We start from the raw sequence: 18,778 nt of genomic DNA, 5'->3' as shown, positions 1-18,778 counted from the left end.
GTGCCCAGGCCCACAAGGCCGTTATCTTTCCAGGAAGCTGTGGCCTTCTCTATTTGCTCCTTAGGGAAATTTCAACTTTAAACATTTCAAATGGAAAAACCCTATGTGATTTTTTTTTTTTTTTTTTTAATTTTTTTTTTTTTCAATGTTTATTTATTTTGGGGACAGAGAGAGACAGAGCATGAACGGGGGAGGGGCAGAGAGAGAGGGAGACACAGAATCGGAAACAGGCTCCAGGCTCCGAGCCATCAGCCCAGAGCCCGACGCGGGGCTCGAACTCACGGACCGCGAGATCGTGACCTGGCTGAAGTCGGATGCTTAACCGACTGCGCCACCCAGGTGCCCCTGATTTTTTTTTTTTAAAGCTTTTACTAATATGATTTAATGGGCTGTAGCTAGCTTCTTAAAATCAGTCAAAACTGTCTTTTCAATAATGTTGAAAAATATTTTTCTTTGAGTAAAAATTAGTCTCTTCAATTTTAAGATAATTTCACTTGCAAGTTTGGAGCTCAGTAAAGTCCTGGGTTAAGTAAGTGTCCTGGAGAATTGTCTGATGTCAAAAAGTAGGCAAAGAGGTCCTAGCTTTAAAATTTGTTGGGATCTGGGGCACCTGGGTGGCTTAGTCGGTTAAGCGTTCAACCTCAGCTCGGGTCATCATCTCACAGTCTGTGAGTTCGAGCCCCGCATCGGGCTCTGGGCTGACAGCTCAGAGCCTGGAGCCTGCTTCAGATTCCATGTCTCCCTCCCTCTCTGCCCCTCCCCTGCTCGTGCTCTGTCTCTCTCTGTCGCAAAAATAAATAAAAACATTAAAAAAATGTTTTTTAATTTGTTCAGATCAAATATTAACAAATTTGTTTTAATCGAATTTTTGTATTATTTTATCATCATTTCAGAGATAAAGTGCTTTTGAGATTTTATTTTTTACCATAACAACAGATCATCTGTGACGTAAGAGAATACGTAATTACGGATTTCATTGGGATTTTTAGGTTAACTGGAAATGGTCCTGTGTCGGAGGGGGCATTTCTGTTTTTGACTTGTTCACTGGTATTATTTGACATAATGAGGCTTCTTTGAAATTTGTCTTCTACTGAATTTCTGTCCTTTTTCTTTGGGAAGAGTAAAATGGATTCTAGACTCCCGTTTTATTAATTACATTCCTATTGGGCTATTTGCTGTTTTGTTTCATTTTGGGAAACCAGAGTAAGCGGAAAAACTATTTCTAGTACATGAATGAGAAAGAATCATACTCCCACGTTTGATCCTGCTCGAGGGGGAGAGCATCCTTGTGACGGCTACGCGTCTTTTGAGTTTATAACGTGTTCTAGTGAGCAGCTGACATGATTTTAAGGCAAGAGGACAGGCTACGCTGATCACACAGTCCTAATCATTCGAGAAAACTCTGATATGACTACGGTGCCATCTTCTGAGGCAGGCTTTCCCCACTTTGACTCACGACTGCACCGAGGGACAGAGCTATGGAGGGAGGTGTGCTGACCCTCGTTTGTTCTTTGTTCCCATGCGTTCCCTGCCCCAAACCTCCATGGGCTCCATTTCCCTCCGCAGCATCTAGCAGAACTGCTTCTGTTATTTCTGCAATGTGACCCGTGGAGGTAAACTTGGCAGTGGACCCTGTGTGCCAAACACTTTGGGTGTATGGACAGTTAAAAACGGAAGACGTAATCTTTATCCTGCAAGAACGCACAATCTTATTTCTGTTTACATACGTTCACGGTCAGTATGTCTGGATAGTGGAGTGAATTATTACGCAATTTAACGGGTCGGCATACAAAGAAATTAGGTAAAATTATACATGAAAGCAATCAGATACAGGACGTTAAGGTGGGGGGTGGTAAATTCAAATAAGGACACATCAGCCAAAATTTTCTTCTCTGCTGTTTCTCATCCCACCTCCATCCACCCTGAAACGCCGGGAGGCCCTGAAGTCAGGAACTTAGGGGAGGACCTTCCCAGCCAGGACTAGCATGGAGCCTGGATGGCATCCTCAATGGAGAGGTGATGAGGGGTGGCTGGCACTTAATCCGAGAGTCAGGAAGAAGCTAAGAGAGGGGTTTTCCCCATCTTTCAAAATGCTTACCCACCGATAGCATTCCTTTGGTCTTTGTGACTCTTCTGTGAGACACATGGGAGGGGTGACTCCCTCAAATTGAAAGCAGAGAACCGAGAATCGGGATCAGGTAACCTCGTGGGGCTCTCACCGTGCTGGGAGTAGATGATCCGTGCCCGTCCGCCAGCCCGGCCTGGCCGGATTGCTCAGCGGAAGTGTGGGACACTTCCCGAGTGGGTGTGTGCACAGTAGCCGGGCGTGTAGCTGAGTGGCTAAGCAGGCAGACCCTGGAGTGCGACGGCTGTGGTCATGTCCTGTCTTGGGTCAGGCTTTGTGACCTTGGGCACAGTGTGCCAGCCTCCCTGGCCTAGTTTTCTCACCCGTGAGTTGGTCAGGATGGCCTGCCGATTTCTCAGAGTCGCAGCGAGGATTAAACTAGCTCGGTCACGGATGGCTAAGTACCGTGGGTTCAATCAGCACTTGTGGCTGGTCTTTTATTATTATCACTATAAATAAAATAATAATAAAATATCATTTTTGCTTCCAACTTGAAAGTATAGGTTTTAGTGCTCGCTTTGGCAGCACATATACTAAAATTGGAAAAATAAAGAGAAGCTTCGCATGATCCCTGCAGGAGGATGACACACAAATTTGTGACGCATTCCATTAAAAAAAAAAAAAACAAAAAAAAGCAGCGTAAGTCTCAGAGCCTAAGAAATATTAGAAATCCTCATTGTTGGTCACAGAGGAGAGAGAAAAACTGGAGAGGCTGCCTGCCTAGATGAGAAGGGGCAAGAATCCCATTTATGCCCCTCTCTGGGGGGCCCTCCCACTCGAAGCCTTCCCCCTTATTCCTCCTGGTTCATGTGGTCACGCGGGGCCATCACCTGCGTCCTCCCCTCCCCACAGTGTGAACAACGAGCACTCTGAAACCCTGGGCGTGAACAGACTCTCCAAGGGATGGGGAGGGTGGGAGCTGTTGGAAGAAGGATGGAATTTTCCCCACATGTAAGTTATTATCACCTCGGACCTCGGGTCACGGAATCTGGTTCTGGGCCTTATACCACTCTGAGTGTGGGCCATAGGATTTTTAAAAAGGCACCTGGGTGGCTCAGTCCGTTGAGCGTCCGACCCTTGGTTTTGGCTCAGGTCATGATCCCAAGGTTGTAGGTTGGAGCCCCAACCTACACGTCAAGCTCTGTGCTGAGCCTGGAGCCTGCTTAAGATTCTCTCTCCCCCTCTGCCCCCTCCCCGCTTGCTTTCTCTCTCTCTCTCTCTCTCTCTCTCTCCCTCTCTCCCTCTCTCCCTCTCTCCCTCTCTCCCTCTCTCCCTCCCTCTCTCTCTCTCTCTCCCTCTCTTTCTCTCTCTCTCTCCCTCTCTCTCTCTCTCTCTCTCTCTCTCCCTCTCTCTCTCCCCCTCTCTCTCAACCTCTTATATCAAACTCCCTTATCTGAGGCTGCGTTTGGTGTATGACTCCCATTTTAGCTGGAAGGTGGGTATGATTGCAAGATTTAAGCATTTCTCGCCATCTCCTTTGTATTTCTAGCTTTTTATGGGATGAGAGCCCTTGCTGAATGCACTCCTGGTACCTTTCCTCGACTCCTCAGGTCTCCTGGCTGGAATCTTCTTCATCCTAAACTCCCCCCTGGCCATAGCCCTGGTCCGAGTGGGCATGTATGGGCAAGCTCTGGTCTTGATCTCCTCGCCAAGCGCAGCATCAGGCCCTCCGCCCTGACAGCAGCATTGATCTTTCTCACTTGTCCACTGCAGCTGCCAGCCAAGGTGGGCGGGGCAGATGTTGGTAGCGCTGACCCCGCCTATCGAACCACATAAATGGCACGCTGGACTTTCAGGTGGTGGCTGTTGCTTCGAGGAGGTGGTAACCTGATGAATGTGGTTGTTGGTGTATTAATCGACTCTGAAAAGTATAGCTACCAGGTGGACTTGAAGGTTGAGATTTGGGCTTCTCTGAACAGGTGTTGTAACGAACAAGTCACTTTCATCTTTCTTTTTCTTTGATCGAAACTGAAAGATGATCATTATTTAGTATGATAAGTGTGTTCTTGAACATGAATTGGAAACAATTAAAATGAAGAATAAGCACAAGGAGAGCTGTGTTTGAAGTCCAAAAACAATCATTTAAAAATGGGTAATTCAACAGGCATTTGTTACCTATTGTATTTGGTGCTACGCGTTTTAAAGATGAGTAAAAGAAATCCCTAAGACCAGGTAACTCATAGCCTAATTATGGAGACGAAGTACCACACAGCAAACTATATTCCAGACCAGACTTTGTCCAAAGAAGTGTTGTTCTGCTAGTGTTCAGTCAGTTAGGAGAGCAAGTCACAAATTAAACTTGCAGTAGGTCAGGTTTATTACTCTTAGACTTGGCTGCTACAGTTGATTTCTCCTGTGGGTGCACGGCGTCCTGGGCTCACGTTCTCTCTTTATGCAGACCCACACGTGGTTGGTCACGAGGCCCATGGTCGCTTCTGCCCCACACCAGGCGCTCCTGCCCCATCTGCCTGATGTCCGTCGATCTTTCTCGACCACTTTCCAGGACTTCAGCGGATTTATAGAACCAGCACGTTCATCTTCATGTTCTGCTTTAGCAGCGGTAGAATGCTGCTGCCTTCCTCCCTCCCCCCGATAGACTTTATTTTCCGAAACAATTTTAGGTTCACAGCAGAATGGAGTGGAATGTACAGAGATATTTACAACACATGCAGCGCCTCCCCCCCACGACCCCCCCGCCCCGTCCCGACAATGGTACATTTGTTACAATTGATGAACTACATTGACCTGTCCTTATTACCCAGAGTCCATTGTGCACATTAGAATTCACTCTTGGTGTAAATTCTGTGGATTTGGACAAATGTACCCCCAGAAAAGCATGATCATTTCTCGCTGTTGAGATCAAGAATTAGTGGCTTATTAAATACAGGCTTCAGGTTTGAGAAGGGGTGTGTGGTTCTTGGAGAAAGTTTTGTCTGACTTCTCCGCATTTCTACCCAACAAATTCCACTCCCAGATTTTCAGATTGGAGAGAGTGGGTGCACGTGGTGCTGGTCACTGCCATCCCTGTGGCTCTTAAGGCTCTCGGTTGCTTGCATGAGGCCTGGGGTCAAGGTCAAGAGGTACACAGGCTGCCCCACTTTTTCCAGGGTACAGATAGTTACAGTTTGGCTTATTTCTTGGGTTGGTAATTTGGTGACCTTTGCGACAGGTGACAGGTGAAGGGCAGGTCTAATTAAAATCAGTCTATTAAGCATCTCGGTCGTCATTTATTTTTAGTGGTGCATGAGCTCATGATGTGTTGGCCCTGAAGGAGCTATAAGCTTGCTCTGAAATGTCAAAACTCAAAGCCTTCTCAGCTTTCCTCTCGGTCCTATTTCCTATTCCCACTATCCCCACAGCAAAGGCCAGGCACGCTGTTGTGAAATACTAGTGAAATTTGCAGTGGAGAACAATAAATGTATGTTAACCCCAAGGAAGGCAGACACTCCTGAGAGGGTTTGGGGGGCTTTAATAAAGCATTTCAAGGAAGCAGAGTATCGAATTAATGCTTTTTGTGCTAAAAACATTAAGGTATTTAAATGTGTTATTCTAATCCCTGCTTCAGCCTGGGAACAGAAGGATCTAATATCTCTTATTTAAATCCCAGCCTTCCTAGTCTGGGCCCTTCTTTTCAGCCTAGCACAGGAAGAAACAGGCTATAGCCAGTTGACTTCAGTGAATGTAAACCTGTGTGTAATTCACAACGTACGACCTATTAAAATTTTATATCAAATGTGGCTGCCCGGATCTTAACATATTCTGTATTGTTTAGTGGAGATGTTAGGTTTTCAGAAGCTAGACTCCTGTCTGAGCGCCACTTTAATTGCTCTGTTTCCTGGACACGCAATAAAATTGTCATGGACGCAAGTACAGATGCATAAATCCTGAACCCCCAAGCAGGGGATACTTATTTCAAAGCGAGCCCTTTCTGGTCGTGGAGTAAACTGATCTTGGGCAGACAGGGTGTCCTCCCTTTCTCCAGGGCCACTCTGAAAGCCTCAGCTGCACAGGCAGCATTTATGGCCAAAGCACAGGATCAGGTTATAAGATTTTTGTTCGGTGAATAAAGAATATCAGGTTCCCTCACGACTCACAACTGTAGGATGGCTGGTCTCTACCTCCTAGGCTGGGAGGAAGAGAATGCTCCCAGGACAGTGAAGGCAGTCCGCAGTCAAGCAGTAATTAAGATCAGTGGTAAATGTATCGCCCTGTCCCCAGATCACTCATTAGGGTTTTTTCCGCCTTTAAAATTCTTGTTTGTCGAGAAGTTTTTTTAGATTTTGGAATCAAGATTGGGGGCCATAGAAGGGTGACTTCAGGTGACTAGACTATTTAGTCATAACATTATTCATGTTGAAACTCTGGGTCATGCATCCAACGTGAAAGTGCAGAATACTTTGATTAAGATACTGGCAAGATTGTTTTTCAGAGTTTGATACTAAAAGGAGAATCAAGACCACATTTTGTACACTGTGTTTGTATGTGTGTGTGGTGTGTGTGTGTGTGTGTGTGCATGCACCAAACACTGAGATAATCAGCAACCCCTTTAAGCTTTAGAATTAAACACTGGAGGAGTTAAATGAACTTTTTAAGCAAGGAAACTACTGGTAGTAATTGTTAATATATTGTTATAGTGGCAAATTTATATAAATAGCATTTTTAAAAAGCTCTCACCTTCTCTCTCGATTCCAGGCCTGCCTGGCTGCCCCTCCTGAGAGAGGGGCAAGGAGAGAGTGTGAAGGAGGGCTCATCTCCTGTTTCTGGAAGTTGAAGTCTATTCTGGAGGCGGAAACATTTAGCCTTAGTATTTTTGAAAAAACGAATACTTACACCATGTCGAAAAGAGTCTTTGTACTTTTCGGATGCTTTGGAGATTTTAAGCTTTCTGCAGTTTAAATTTAATATATGCCCAAACATGTGTGTTAAATTCCTAAACTGACTGGGGCATCTGGGTGGCTCAGTCGGTTGAGCTTCAGACTCTTGATTTCGGCTGAGGTCACGATCTCACGGTTCATGAGTTCGAGCCCTGTGTCGGGCTCTGCACTGATGGTGCAGAGCCTGCTTGGGATTCTCTCTCCCTCCTTCTCTCTGTGCCCTTCCCCACTCACTCTGTCTCTCTGTCTCAGTCTCTCTCAAATAAACAAAAAAAATTTACATTCCTAAAATGACTGTGTATCTTGCACCACCAAGATATACAGCAAGATGATAGCACAGCTACCTGTTTTTGGCCTCACCTGGCACAGTCAGACTTGTCACATTGTGCCAGTAGCCTGCATTCAACCTTCCGTGTACCTGAAGGGGGACAACCTCCATACAGGGAACGTTGTCAAAACATCTCCAAATAAGCGATGCCTCCTGAGCTCTCCGATTAGCAGCTCGGCAGATCCTGTGACCATATTGGCCTGTATTTCTCAAGGGTGGCTGGATCAGATGAGGGCTCATAGTTATTTCATGCAGATTTGTATCACCAATCATGAGATCTACATCGATCATTTTATTTAACCGGCAAGTTAAATGCTTACTCTACTGGGTACTGTGTTCAAAAGTTGTTAATAGGGCAAAGGTCTGGAGGAATTGGGGCTCGCGAGAGAGTATGATTTCAGACCGAAATCACCATGCAAGGAGCAGGTACGTGGCGAGGTGCTTAAACACAGACTTTGTTCGGATGGTTTGCATCGCCCGACATCCCCGAGACCACTTGAAAAGACCCAGTAAGCCAGTTTGTGCTAAGCCCTCAAAGTGCTGACGCAGGATGATACTCAGGGGCTTACTGTTGGCTTCTCATAGTCAGAGCATTCGGATCGAAAGAGCAGGCCTCTGGGTTAGCCCTTCCCAGGAGAGCCCTGTATGAAGCCAAGGATGGTTGCCCTGCTACATGTCATTAAGAGCTGTTGCAAAAAGCCTCTAATGAGCCCATAATGTTTTTAAGGCTGTTAGTAGAAAACAGAATCAAGAGCACCGGCATGTTTGGCCAGGAAGTTTGCAAGAAGTGCCCACTGGCAGAGTGGTCAGGAGAAGTGCGGTGTTTTGAACTCCTCTCCACGGGCGATGGAATTAGATCTCGCAGAGGTGCACAGTTGCCTTTGCTTTGCACTTCTTCCAGTCTCTCTGTCTGGAAGACGGAATAGGAGTACTCTTTCAGGATTATACACTGGTAGCATGTTCCCATTTATATGGAAGTTTATGTACTTTTAAGTAGAACTGTATTTTTCCTATTATTCATAATTACGGTTAGAGATAATTAGTCTTAGAACCATGATTTTGGTAGGTAGTCACCATTTATTGAATGTCCACTGGGTTAGCATGTGGAGTAGGGGATGGAGAGGGAAGGATGGAAAAGAAGGAAAAGGTGAAATTGAGGGAGACAAATACATGCCCCATAATGGTAAAATCATTACACTGGGTGCACTGAGTTTACTTTAAGAGAGATACCCGCTAAATAGTTCTGGGATCAATTCTTTTTTTTTTTTAACTTTTTTAAAATTAATATATTTGTTTTTGAGAGAGAGAGAATGAGAATGAACCCCAAGCAGGCTCTGTACCATCAGTATGGAGCCTGATGTAGGGCTTGAACTCAAACCGTGAGATCCTGACTTCAGCCAAAGTCGGACGCCTAACCAACTGAGCCACCCCGATGCCGCCTGGGATCGATTCTTGAAACGTTGGTGTCCATGATGTTCCTGCCTGTGGTCTGTCATCCTCTCTGCTCTTTTATGAGGCAGCTCTTTTATAAGGTTGGGGAAAGGACAGTAACTTCAGTGATACGGCATTTTGTAGGAAACCGCATCTTTGATATTGCCACGGTGTGGTCCGAAATTTTTAAGGATGGAGAGAAATCCTTCCACAGGAGGGCCTCCATAACACCTCAGATGTGGGGGGAAATGCTAGGGTGGGTGGAACCCTTCACTGCCAAAGCCGCCGAAGCCGGACACGCTCATCTCTGAAAGTCTGTGAATGTTGCTCATTTAGAACTAGGTCTATGGTGCTACCCTATGCAGCCCATTATCTCACGGATGGTATTTTTTCTCTATACGCACTCCTTCTGCTTTTGAGAACGTGCTCCGCTCTAGTCCCAACCCTATGAGGCTGCCTCTTGGTCAGGCAATGAATTTTTGCAATAAAACCTGAACTGCGCTTTCAGTTACATCTTTGTAAGGTGCCATCTCTCATGGCTTCCTCCTGTAGAAGATAGCTCTTTTCTATGTGTACATTCAAAAAAAATTTTTTTAATGTTTATTTCTTTTTGAAGGAGAGAGAGAGAGAGAGAGACAGAGTGTGAGCAGGGGAGGGGCAGAGAGAGAGGGAGACATAAGAATGCGAACCAGGCGCCAGGCTCCAAGCTGTCAGCGAGGCTCGAACTCACGGGCTGTGAGATCATGACCTAAGCCGAAGTCGGATGTGGATGCTTAACCGACTGAGCGACCCGGGTGCCCCTCTGTGTGTACATTTTTATAATAAGGGAGCACTTGAGTCTAATTGAGAGCCCCTGAGTGAGTTTAAATGTCACTTCTTTGTGCCTATACGTAAACTGACCTCAGGTACCTACTGGGTCTGCCCAGACACACCCTCTTGCCCCGCCCTTCCCCTGCAGCCTCTCATATCTGTCCCTCTGCTCTAGGGACTGTCCCAAGCTGCCAACGTTATTTGCTTTTGGAGCTAGGGGCTACGATCAGATGCACTAAGAACTGAGACATGAGATTAAAGTTGAGAGAGTCACACATTTTGGGTCAGAGCACAGAGATAGAATATTCCAGAAGGGGAAAGCTTTCCAGGAGGCCTGGACAACTGGTCCTGTATCAAGTGCACTAAATGCATCTAAGGAACAAACACAGAGGTCAGGACGCATATTGGTCAGCCAGGGAGGCACTTATTAAACAGACACATAGGATAGTTCAATTGTTCTGAGATTTTAGACACTTTTTTTTTTTAAATTTCAAAGAGAGAAAATGTCGGAGTGGGGTTGAAGGGCAGAGGGAGAGAGAGAAAAAATCTCAAGCAGGCTTCATGCTCAGCATGGAGCCCAAAGCAGGGCTCAATCCCAGGACCCTGGGACCACGACCCAAACCAAAATCAAGAGGCAGACGCTCAACCAACTGAGCCACCCAGGCACCCCTAGATTTTAGGCTTCTATGTTAGGTGTTCGTGTATCTACAAACAGATTTGTTTTTTTTAAGATGTCGCAATTTTTGAAACTTTTAAGATTACTGACTGCTATAAGAAATAAGGTGTAATATTGTTTTTTAATGAAAGAGTTTCATAAGGATGTTATCTTTAAATTAATAGGGAAAATGGACATTTTCACAAATTAAATCACAGATGTTGGTCTCTGTGACATTAAAAACAACTTAGTCCTATAGACCAAAGTCCTATAGACCAAATTTTGGTTAGTGTTTCCTCCCTCTCACCCTCTTATGTGAGACACTCAGATTTGAAGACTATTTTAAACGACATTCCAACCCTAGTTTGTACTTACTAGTTGAGGGTTAAAAGCAAAGAAGAGGCCAACTGGATGGCTCAGTGGTTAAGTGTCTGACTTTTGGTTTGGGCTCAAGTCACAATCTCATGGTTTGTGAGTTTGAGCCCCACATCCGGCTCTGTGCTGACAGTGCTTGGGATCCTCTCTGCCCCTCCCTGGCATGCTGTCTCTCTCAAAATAAATAAATAAACTTAAAAAAAAAGCATAGAAGAACATACAAAGCTTGAAAGAAGGGGATGAGATTCAGTGTTCCTGCTAATTGTTAAATGTCACCTTCTGAAACTTTTACATGTATCTTCTGCTTTGGAAATGTAAGCCCAGCTAATTAAAACATTTGAACAAGAGAGATCTTGTGATCTTGTCCAGGTCAGTGCTGCCTACTTTGGTGTTGTCCATAGGCAAGCAACATCACCATCACCTGGGAGCTTGTTAAATGCACACTTGTGCATCAGAACCTGTATTTTTACAAGCTCTCCAAGTGATTCTGATGCTCACTTAAAACTTGAGACTCATTGACCTAGGCCGGTGGCTTCAAACTTCGTTTTCCATCATAGGGACTATACAGAATAACTAAATTTAAGAGTCCAATTAGTAAATGTGCTTAGTGAATCTGGTTAATGAGTAAGTGTTGAAGTTCTCTTGGGTGCCCCTGGGTGGATGGAGTTTCTTGCAACTCGCCTGGCTGAGCTGAGCTCAGTTTGCAAATCAGTAATAGAGATTCACCCCACTTTACAAATGAGATCTCTGGGCTCTAAGAAGGAAGGGATTTGTTTAAACTTGCTCAGATGATATTGCAAAGCAGAATTTAGAAACTTGTTTTGAGACCAGGGCTTTTGTAGATCAGATAAATTAATGCATGATCATTAATTCTAGAAAAGCAGTTACCAAAGGTACTACTTAAACATCATAGTTGAAATAACTTTAGAAAGTACATTTTAAAGTTTCAGGAACACATATCCCATGAAATTAGATACTCCAGGATACTGAATTTTTTTAAGTCTCCAAAGGAAAACTAATTTTTTATTTTAGAATCTATTGTGTTCGCCAAAAAAGTAGGTAGAATATCTCTCCAGTTGATTAAAGATCTTTGATTTTATGTTTTTATTCACAAGGCACTAAAGTAGTTATAGAACTGTCCCAAGTGCCTAGCTTAGCTCAGATGTGGCCTGGAATTCTTATTTTATGGGTTGAATGTACTATATGCTGGGAAGTGTGGCATGTGATTCCAGGTTACAAATTAAGATTAAAAAAGGAGGTGGTTTGTGCTTCGTGGCAACTTGGCGTACTAAAACACTACGTATGACCGAGGCGTAATGGTGCCTATTCCGTTTTGTAGAAATTAGCTGTTTGACATCTGTTTTGAACCCCTCGTGTGTGCTAGAATTATATTTTCTCAAGGCATCGCAGCCGAGGGCATAATAAATCCTTGATGAGAATTTCATGCTTCTAAAATGCTGGGATATGACTTAGTTTATATATCCCAGTCAGGTTTTCTCTTTATTCTTGCTTTTTTGGGAAAATGCAGCTTTGGACTTGCATAGATTTTGCTCGAAGCCATCGGAATCATGACTCAACTCGTCTGAGATTCAAATCCCACAGTGGCAAATGTAGTGAGTGGATTTGACTTGCTACTTGGCTCTTGTTGGTTGGCTTACTGCTAAACCCAATAATGAGAAAACACCTTAAAAATATTTTTTAATGTTTATTTATTTTTGAGAGAGAGAGAGAGACTGTGTGCGCGTAAGCAGGGGAGGGGCAGAGAGGGAGGGAGACACAAAATCCCAAGCAGGCTCCAGGCTCTGAGCTGTCAGCACAGAGCCCAATGCAGGGCTCGAACCCACGAACTGTGAGATCATGACCTGAGCCAAAGTTGGACACTTAACCGACTGAGCTACCCAGGCGCCCCAAGAAAAAAAACACCTTTAACCTCAGAGAAAACCACGGACTTGTTTAGTGGCTTCCCTATTTGGCCACCACAACCCGTCCAGCCTCCCACCACACATGTTCTTGTGGTTGAGCTTTCTGCCCTGCAGAGTCCCCTTTTGCCCCGTATACCCCCTTTTGCTCTGAGTCACTCCAGGTCAGCTGGAGACCAACTTACTCGATGACTTGGGTGGCAAGGAAGATTCTCAAGTCGTCGCAGCCCCAGACTCCCCAGGGCTGTGTGTCTGTCCCATGTGCTCCTGTACAGAAGACGAGTTCGAGATTAAACGATAGTGGAGTTTCACTTCAGTGAGTGAATGAATGTATTTGAAGAGCCAGTGATGTAATCATGGAGAGGAGTGATCAATGCAGAGGCTCCCAGACTCCCTGCGTTCGCAGAACTGTAGTGTCTCAGTGATTGCTTTGCAAAGCCCCTAGGCCAAGAAAGAACATTGAATACATTGAGCAGTTTCTAACTACGAGGAAGGTAAGGTCAAACAATGAAAGAAGTAATTATGTTCGAACAACTTAGTAGACGTTTGAAACAATCACGGACATAGCTGGAAAAAAATAATACTTTATCTCACCCTTACTAACCATAACCACTCACCGATTCTCTGGTGTGGGGCACCTGTTGAGCCTTGGACAACTTCTCAAACCTCGAAGAAAGCATGGATGTTTCAGCCCTCATTTCCTATTTCACATTGATTTCTGCTTTTTATCATGGCAGCCGTGAAAACTCGGCTTCACAAAGATATGTCATAAAATGGAATGTAGCATGATCTAATATTGGAACCGTGAGCTCCTTCGAGCTAGTGTTTCGTGCGACTACCTGAGGGATATTGCTGGTTTTCCCTTGAAAATTCATAACTTCCCACTGCAGCACTGCAGGGCCCTTACAGGGAACCATGGGTTGGATGGTGTTCCGTTCTCAGACGTGTCCGATTTTTTCTAGCAATTGAAGTTTTGCAGATGGGGTAGGAGATAACATTTGTCTCACACAGGCAATGTGTGATTTCACATAAATATATCAACCATCTCATGAGGTAGGCTCTTCTCATTTTCCCCATTTCATTGATGGGAAGACAAGGACTCAGAATTACTTCTTCTGTGTAAATAGTATGGGGAACAGAAGAAGGTCACGTTCAGTTATTTAACTTTGAATCCCACATTGGTGTCTCCATACCATATATGACCTCTGCTTCTGTTGAGCTTAAAGAAGAAATGGGAAATCAGAGTCGTGTAGCAGATGAGAATTGTGGGGCTGTGCCTGCTGATCAGGAGCTAAATGAGAGAGGTACGTCAAGGTCAGCCCTTGGCTCTAAGTAGCCCTTGCACAAATGTGGAAGGAAGAGCTACAGTTTACATCTCTGTCCGTTAACATTGCTTCCAGTAATTTCCCATTAGGCTACATTAGAGTAAGTCTAGCATCTGCTACCAGGGAGATGGTGATTCTGTTCCATTCTGCTCGTAGCTGTCTAGAAGATCATACTTGGAATCTATTTTTAAGCTCTGAAGCGTGTCTGTTAAACAGTGGGTGAGGGACCTGGGACTGTTGAGCTCGTAGCCACTGAACTGTGGGAGGAAGGATGTGATGGATGTCTCTCTAGTTCAGCCTTCCTGACATTTGAAAGATGAGTTCTACTTGTTCTAGCCTAACCCAAAGGACAGAATTAGTGCTTTTAGGTTATCAACCACAAAAAAGTAGCAGTAATGATTTTTGGTGGTTGCAGTTGCCCTAGGAGGCAATAAACTCCCATTATCGAAAGTCACTGTGAGAATGATTAAAGAGATAGTAGATTGTACAACATGGCTCCTAAAAGCCTTTCAACCCCCAGATTCTGTTTTTCTAATTTGCTAATTTCCATTCCTTTGAGCTAAGGCTCCCAGAGTACCTGTGCTTTAAGTTCAGTTTGCTGTCTCACCAGACACAGAATGGTCTCTGGGTTGGTAGAATTAAATGTAAGGTCAAGTGTAAGTTTTCCGTTGGAAACAGGTATTCTGGAGGTCAGAGGCCATATGAGAAGTCATAGTTGTACTGAGAAAGTCCTTGCGTGTCTATTCTAGCTTACAAGTACCATGCGTATGTGGGTGCAGCCAGTATACCTCTGGGAGACCCAGACAGGCCTTTTACTCTGTGTGTGTGTGTGTGTGTGTGTGTGTGTGTGTGTGTGTGCGCGCGCGCGCGCGCGCACACACACACACGCCATTCGGGAGTTTACCCGCGAATTTTTTTTTTCACCCAAAGTGACTCTCAGCTTACCAGTTCAGAATTTAAAATAAATCAGTCCCGAGGTACTAATAGTTTTTACCATGTCGTTGTATTATCTGGTCTTACACTCCGAACAAATACTTCGTTATAATGAACTTTGCTGTGCTTTAGAGCCCGTAGATTTACATTGGGTCTTCTTCCCAGATGATTTGAGGGCTTATAAGAAATAGCCCCCATCCTTCGATTCCTTGCGGAAACAGCCCATCTTCCTGCAAAGGCTGTCTTATCTTTGGGCTTTGGGCTGTGCTCCTGCACAGTTCAGCTTTGGTAGTCCTGTCCCGGTGACGGCCCCCCCCCCCCCCCTTCTTAAATCCTTGTGCCTTGGCTGCCCTTCAGACACTGCCTCCATTTCTGAGGTGGAGAAGGGAAAGGCTTTCTTCTCCCTTACCCTCATCCTCTTTCCGCACCTCTCAAGCCATGCCAATTTTCTTTCCCTTCTGTGAAAGCCGATTTTACAGACGGTCCCCTTGCCAGCCCTGGGTTGTGTATGATGTACAGCAAAGCAAAAATGGGGTCTGTGCTAGCTTTCTGATTTCTTTGGAAGACATTTCCTAAGACCTCTGTATCCAGCTTCCCTGCCTTCATCGTTCGGCGGGGGGACACACGTGCCCCTGAGGAGTTTGCACGTATGGTTACCACCGCGCAGAGCGATTACAAACAGGCCGTGTTTTCAGTTAGTTTTGACTTGTGTATTTCATCTGTGAAGTTGGCAGCTACTTGAAAGCCACAAGCTACTGTTTTCTGAAAGCTTCTTTGCACATGAGCATAAAACGTATGTATTGGATTTGGAAATTGTCCAATAACTGCCCTTTTAATGCAGCTCAATGTAGATTACAGCTGTTTCCTCTGGAAAGACGCATCCAGTCATCATTTCTTTCTTCTCTTACAGAGTGTCTCCTCTGCAGAAGTCTGAGATAGTGGACGTGGTTAAGAAGCGGGTAAAGGCCATTACCCTTGCCATCGGGGACGGTGCCAACGACGTTGGGATGATCCAGACCGCTCACGTGGGTGTAGGGATCAGCGGGAACGAAGGCATGCAGGCGACCAACAACTCGGATTATGCCATCGCGCAGGTCAGAGGCGCGTTGACCAGCTGTCCCGTCCCGTTGGCAGAGGTATCAGCCGGGCATGAAGGCCTGGTTGGTGCTTGACCTCGGTCCAGCCCTAAGAACCCTGCCCCCTCTTTTGCAGTTGTGTCTAGACAAAATCGCCGGAGTATTTGCATTTCCCTGTGGTCTTGCTCTTGTGCGGTTTGAGGGCCCTGTGCTGCGGGTTGTTGTGGTTGTCGCGGTTGTATTTGTCAGCGGTGAGGTTGGCCGAGCTCTCTGTCCTCCAGACGAGGCATCGTCCCTGACGGATAGGTCTTGGGTCCTGCTGATGAGAGCCTCTCACCCTCAACTCCCACATGGGCTGCCTGTCCTGGTCCTGTTCCTTACGGCATCCCTTGCTAAAGGATGGCCATGCTCATAACATTAATTCTCTACCGTCCCCATCCCAGAGTCTCTCCTCTTTTCAGAAGGCGCTAGAACACTCTCTCATCAGGCATTGAAAGTCAGGGGAAAGCAGTGATTTACAACCACCAGCCACCCTTCTCTACGGCCATAACCAGGGTGCTGCCCAGACCCGCTGCTCTGAGATGAACCCACGGTCAACAGCAAACAGCCTCTCGCTGCCAGACCAAGTGCAGCCCGTTCCTCTCTGGATCACATGTTGCCCGCAGAGGGGCCCAGTGTACTTTGTAGTTACTGAACAGATGACCTGACAATGAGAGAAATGTCTGCTCCTCAGAGAGAGCCAAAACCTGAAGGAAAATAGCCAACCGCCTCACCCTAGGTATGACAGATCTAGGTCATTTGCCCCCCTTGATCATCCAGAAAATCTAGACCTCACAATGGACACCGATCATGGCCTCCTGTCTACAGGTTACAGTAACTTGTGATAAAACGCCTGCGCGTTTGGTGGTTAGCCAGTGTTGTGTCATTTCAAGTATGTGTTAACCTTAATCACGTGAACACAAGTAATAGTGGCGTTTTCTCCCTTCAAGCTGAAATTGGGGGCTGCGTATACAATGTGAAAGAGCTTCCAACGCCCCCAGGGCTGCGGGCTGGTCCTGCGCAGCTTGGGGGCTCTCCCTCCCCGGAGCGGGGTTCTAGAGCATTAGATCACCTCTCAGACTCCCTCCCGGCTCGTGGTTCTGCAGACACAGGGAGGAATTTACAAAATCCTCCTGGCTCCGGAAAGCCCACGAAATCAGTCTTGTTTCTCTGTTGATTTCAAAGAAATCCTCAAGGTAATTGCTAAAGTTGGTAGGGGAAGGAATTCTGATTTTCCAGGTGGGAACACTGGGGCTCCTTCCCATTAGGTGACCTGCCTCGGGTCCGAGCATCGGGGGTCAGAGAACACCAGACCTGCACGTGACCTTGGGGACCAGTCCCGCACACCTGCCCGTTCACTTTCCCGAGTCCACCACTCCGAGGCCTGTGAGACTCCCACTTCCTGTAGTCTGTCAGCAACTGTAGATGTTATACACCCCAGCATTATTAAATACTTGAGTTATGGCATCATGTGGCTGGAAGGGATCTTTAGAGGTTTCCTAGGAGTTCCAGGCAAATATTTGCCTGTCTTTTTCTTTAAAATGTCTGGGGAAGGGAGATTCCATGACCTGCTTTATTGAAACTGCATACTAATAGGCTGTGGGATCTGGAGCAGTGATTGCTCTCTTCAAGTTGACAGCACGAAAGCAGGGTAGGGAGGAGAGAGAGAGAGACAGAGAGAGAGAGAGTGTGAGTGAGTTAGGGGTCTCCTTCCCCTTCCAGTGTCCTAGCCGCTGCCACAGGAACTGATGCACGGCCCCATGTGTCTGTGGGTCTTTGTTTCTCCTGTCCGTGGTCCTGCCCGTGCCTGGGGAGGGGTCCTGCTGCTTCAGGGTAGCCTTCTTCCTGGCCTTACACCTTCCCCACCTGACACTGTGCCTCGGCCGCTTCAGTCAGAAGTTAGAGATGCCACAATTTTATGAGTCCCGTTGCCCCTAGTGAAATGATAAACGTCTCTGGCAGAAGTTAACATCGTGTGCTTTGTCTTTTCATTTCACGTGGATGAATACGCTTTTGATCGGATCTTTGAGGAAGTGCCCCGGAAGGTTGTATACCGAAGGAAGAAAATGTAGCTCGCAGGCTTGTCCTTGGGAAAAAACGATGAAAGAGGCCAAGCTCTGGTTCTACCTCTCTTCCGCCCGCCTGTGCTTTTATCGTCAGAGGCAGCTGCTGGGACTCACGGCTGCCCCTGTGCTGCTGCCTTGCCCGTGGGCACTCTGTGCTGGCGACTGTAGCCCTCGGCTGCCCGTTCTCCTCAGGAGAGGATCCTTCCTGCCCCCAACCTTCTTAGCGTCTTTTGAGCGACCTCATGAAAATAGCATTTTGATTTAGGGGGTGTGTGTGTGTGTGTGTGTGTGTGTGTGTGTATTTCCTGAAAACAGATCATTGTAGCGCTACACTTGAGTCATTCCGGATGACTCTAGCAGATGTTCTCTGTGCCCACCGAAGTTTAGCATCAGGGGGTCCAGGTCAAATGCAAACTTCCTTTTTATTTGTTTAGCCAGTTATTTTATGATTCCCCAATCCCCTTTGGAATCCTTAATGAGCTTTTATGGGGAGTTTTATTTTTCCATATGAACCTACTCCTGCCATTTTGAAGTGGCCATTTAGCTTTTGGAGTACGTAGTTGAGTGACTGCCCTACCCCCATCTCCTGGAACAGCTCATGAAATGTGATGTCGTGTCAGATCTTTAGGGCTAGTGGAACCTATTGTGTGGTTTCCTCTTGAAACAGAACGGTTTTGTTTTTAAATACTGCATTTCTAGTCAGAAATTTTCTTTTCTACAGTTAAATTTAATGTCAAAAGTAATCAGAAATAGGCAGTTTGCCATATCGAAAGAATTTTTTTTGCACGCATCACTTTTTTTCTACTTAAAAAATGTTTGTTT

General features: G+C 45.8%; 1 protein-coding gene and 1 non-coding gene across 10 annotated transcripts in view; both read left to right on the top strand.

Moving 5' to 3' along the window:
• The window catches only part of ATP8A2 (ATPase phospholipid transporting 8A2), a 651,437-nt gene that overhangs the window by 369,652 nt on the left and 263,007 nt on the right, over positions 1-18,778 (top strand). For all 9 annotated transcript variants that reach the window (XM_086715021.1, XM_086715056.1, XM_086715049.1 and 6 more), the window contains one exon: positions 15,686-15,869. In XM_086715021.1, the coding sequence (XP_086571147.1) occupies positions 15,686-15,869 (184 nt within the window). The remainder of the gene's footprint in view (positions 1-15,685; positions 15,870-18,778) is intronic.
• Positions 2,635-2,741, top strand: LOC112861806 (U6 spliceosomal RNA). The gene has a single exon (XR_003223700.1). It is a non-coding gene; the product is annotated as a U6 spliceosomal RNA (small nuclear RNA).

This window comes from Puma concolor, chromosome A1 (genome assembly GCF_028749965.1).
Source record: "Puma concolor isolate L17-30 chromosome A1, mPumCon1.1.hap2, whole genome shotgun sequence".
NCBI classification, from domain to species: domain Eukaryota; kingdom Metazoa; phylum Chordata; class Mammalia; order Carnivora; family Felidae; genus Puma; species Puma concolor.
Note: the sequence above shows the minus strand (reverse complement) of the source record. Positions and strands in the feature narration are given on the sequence as shown.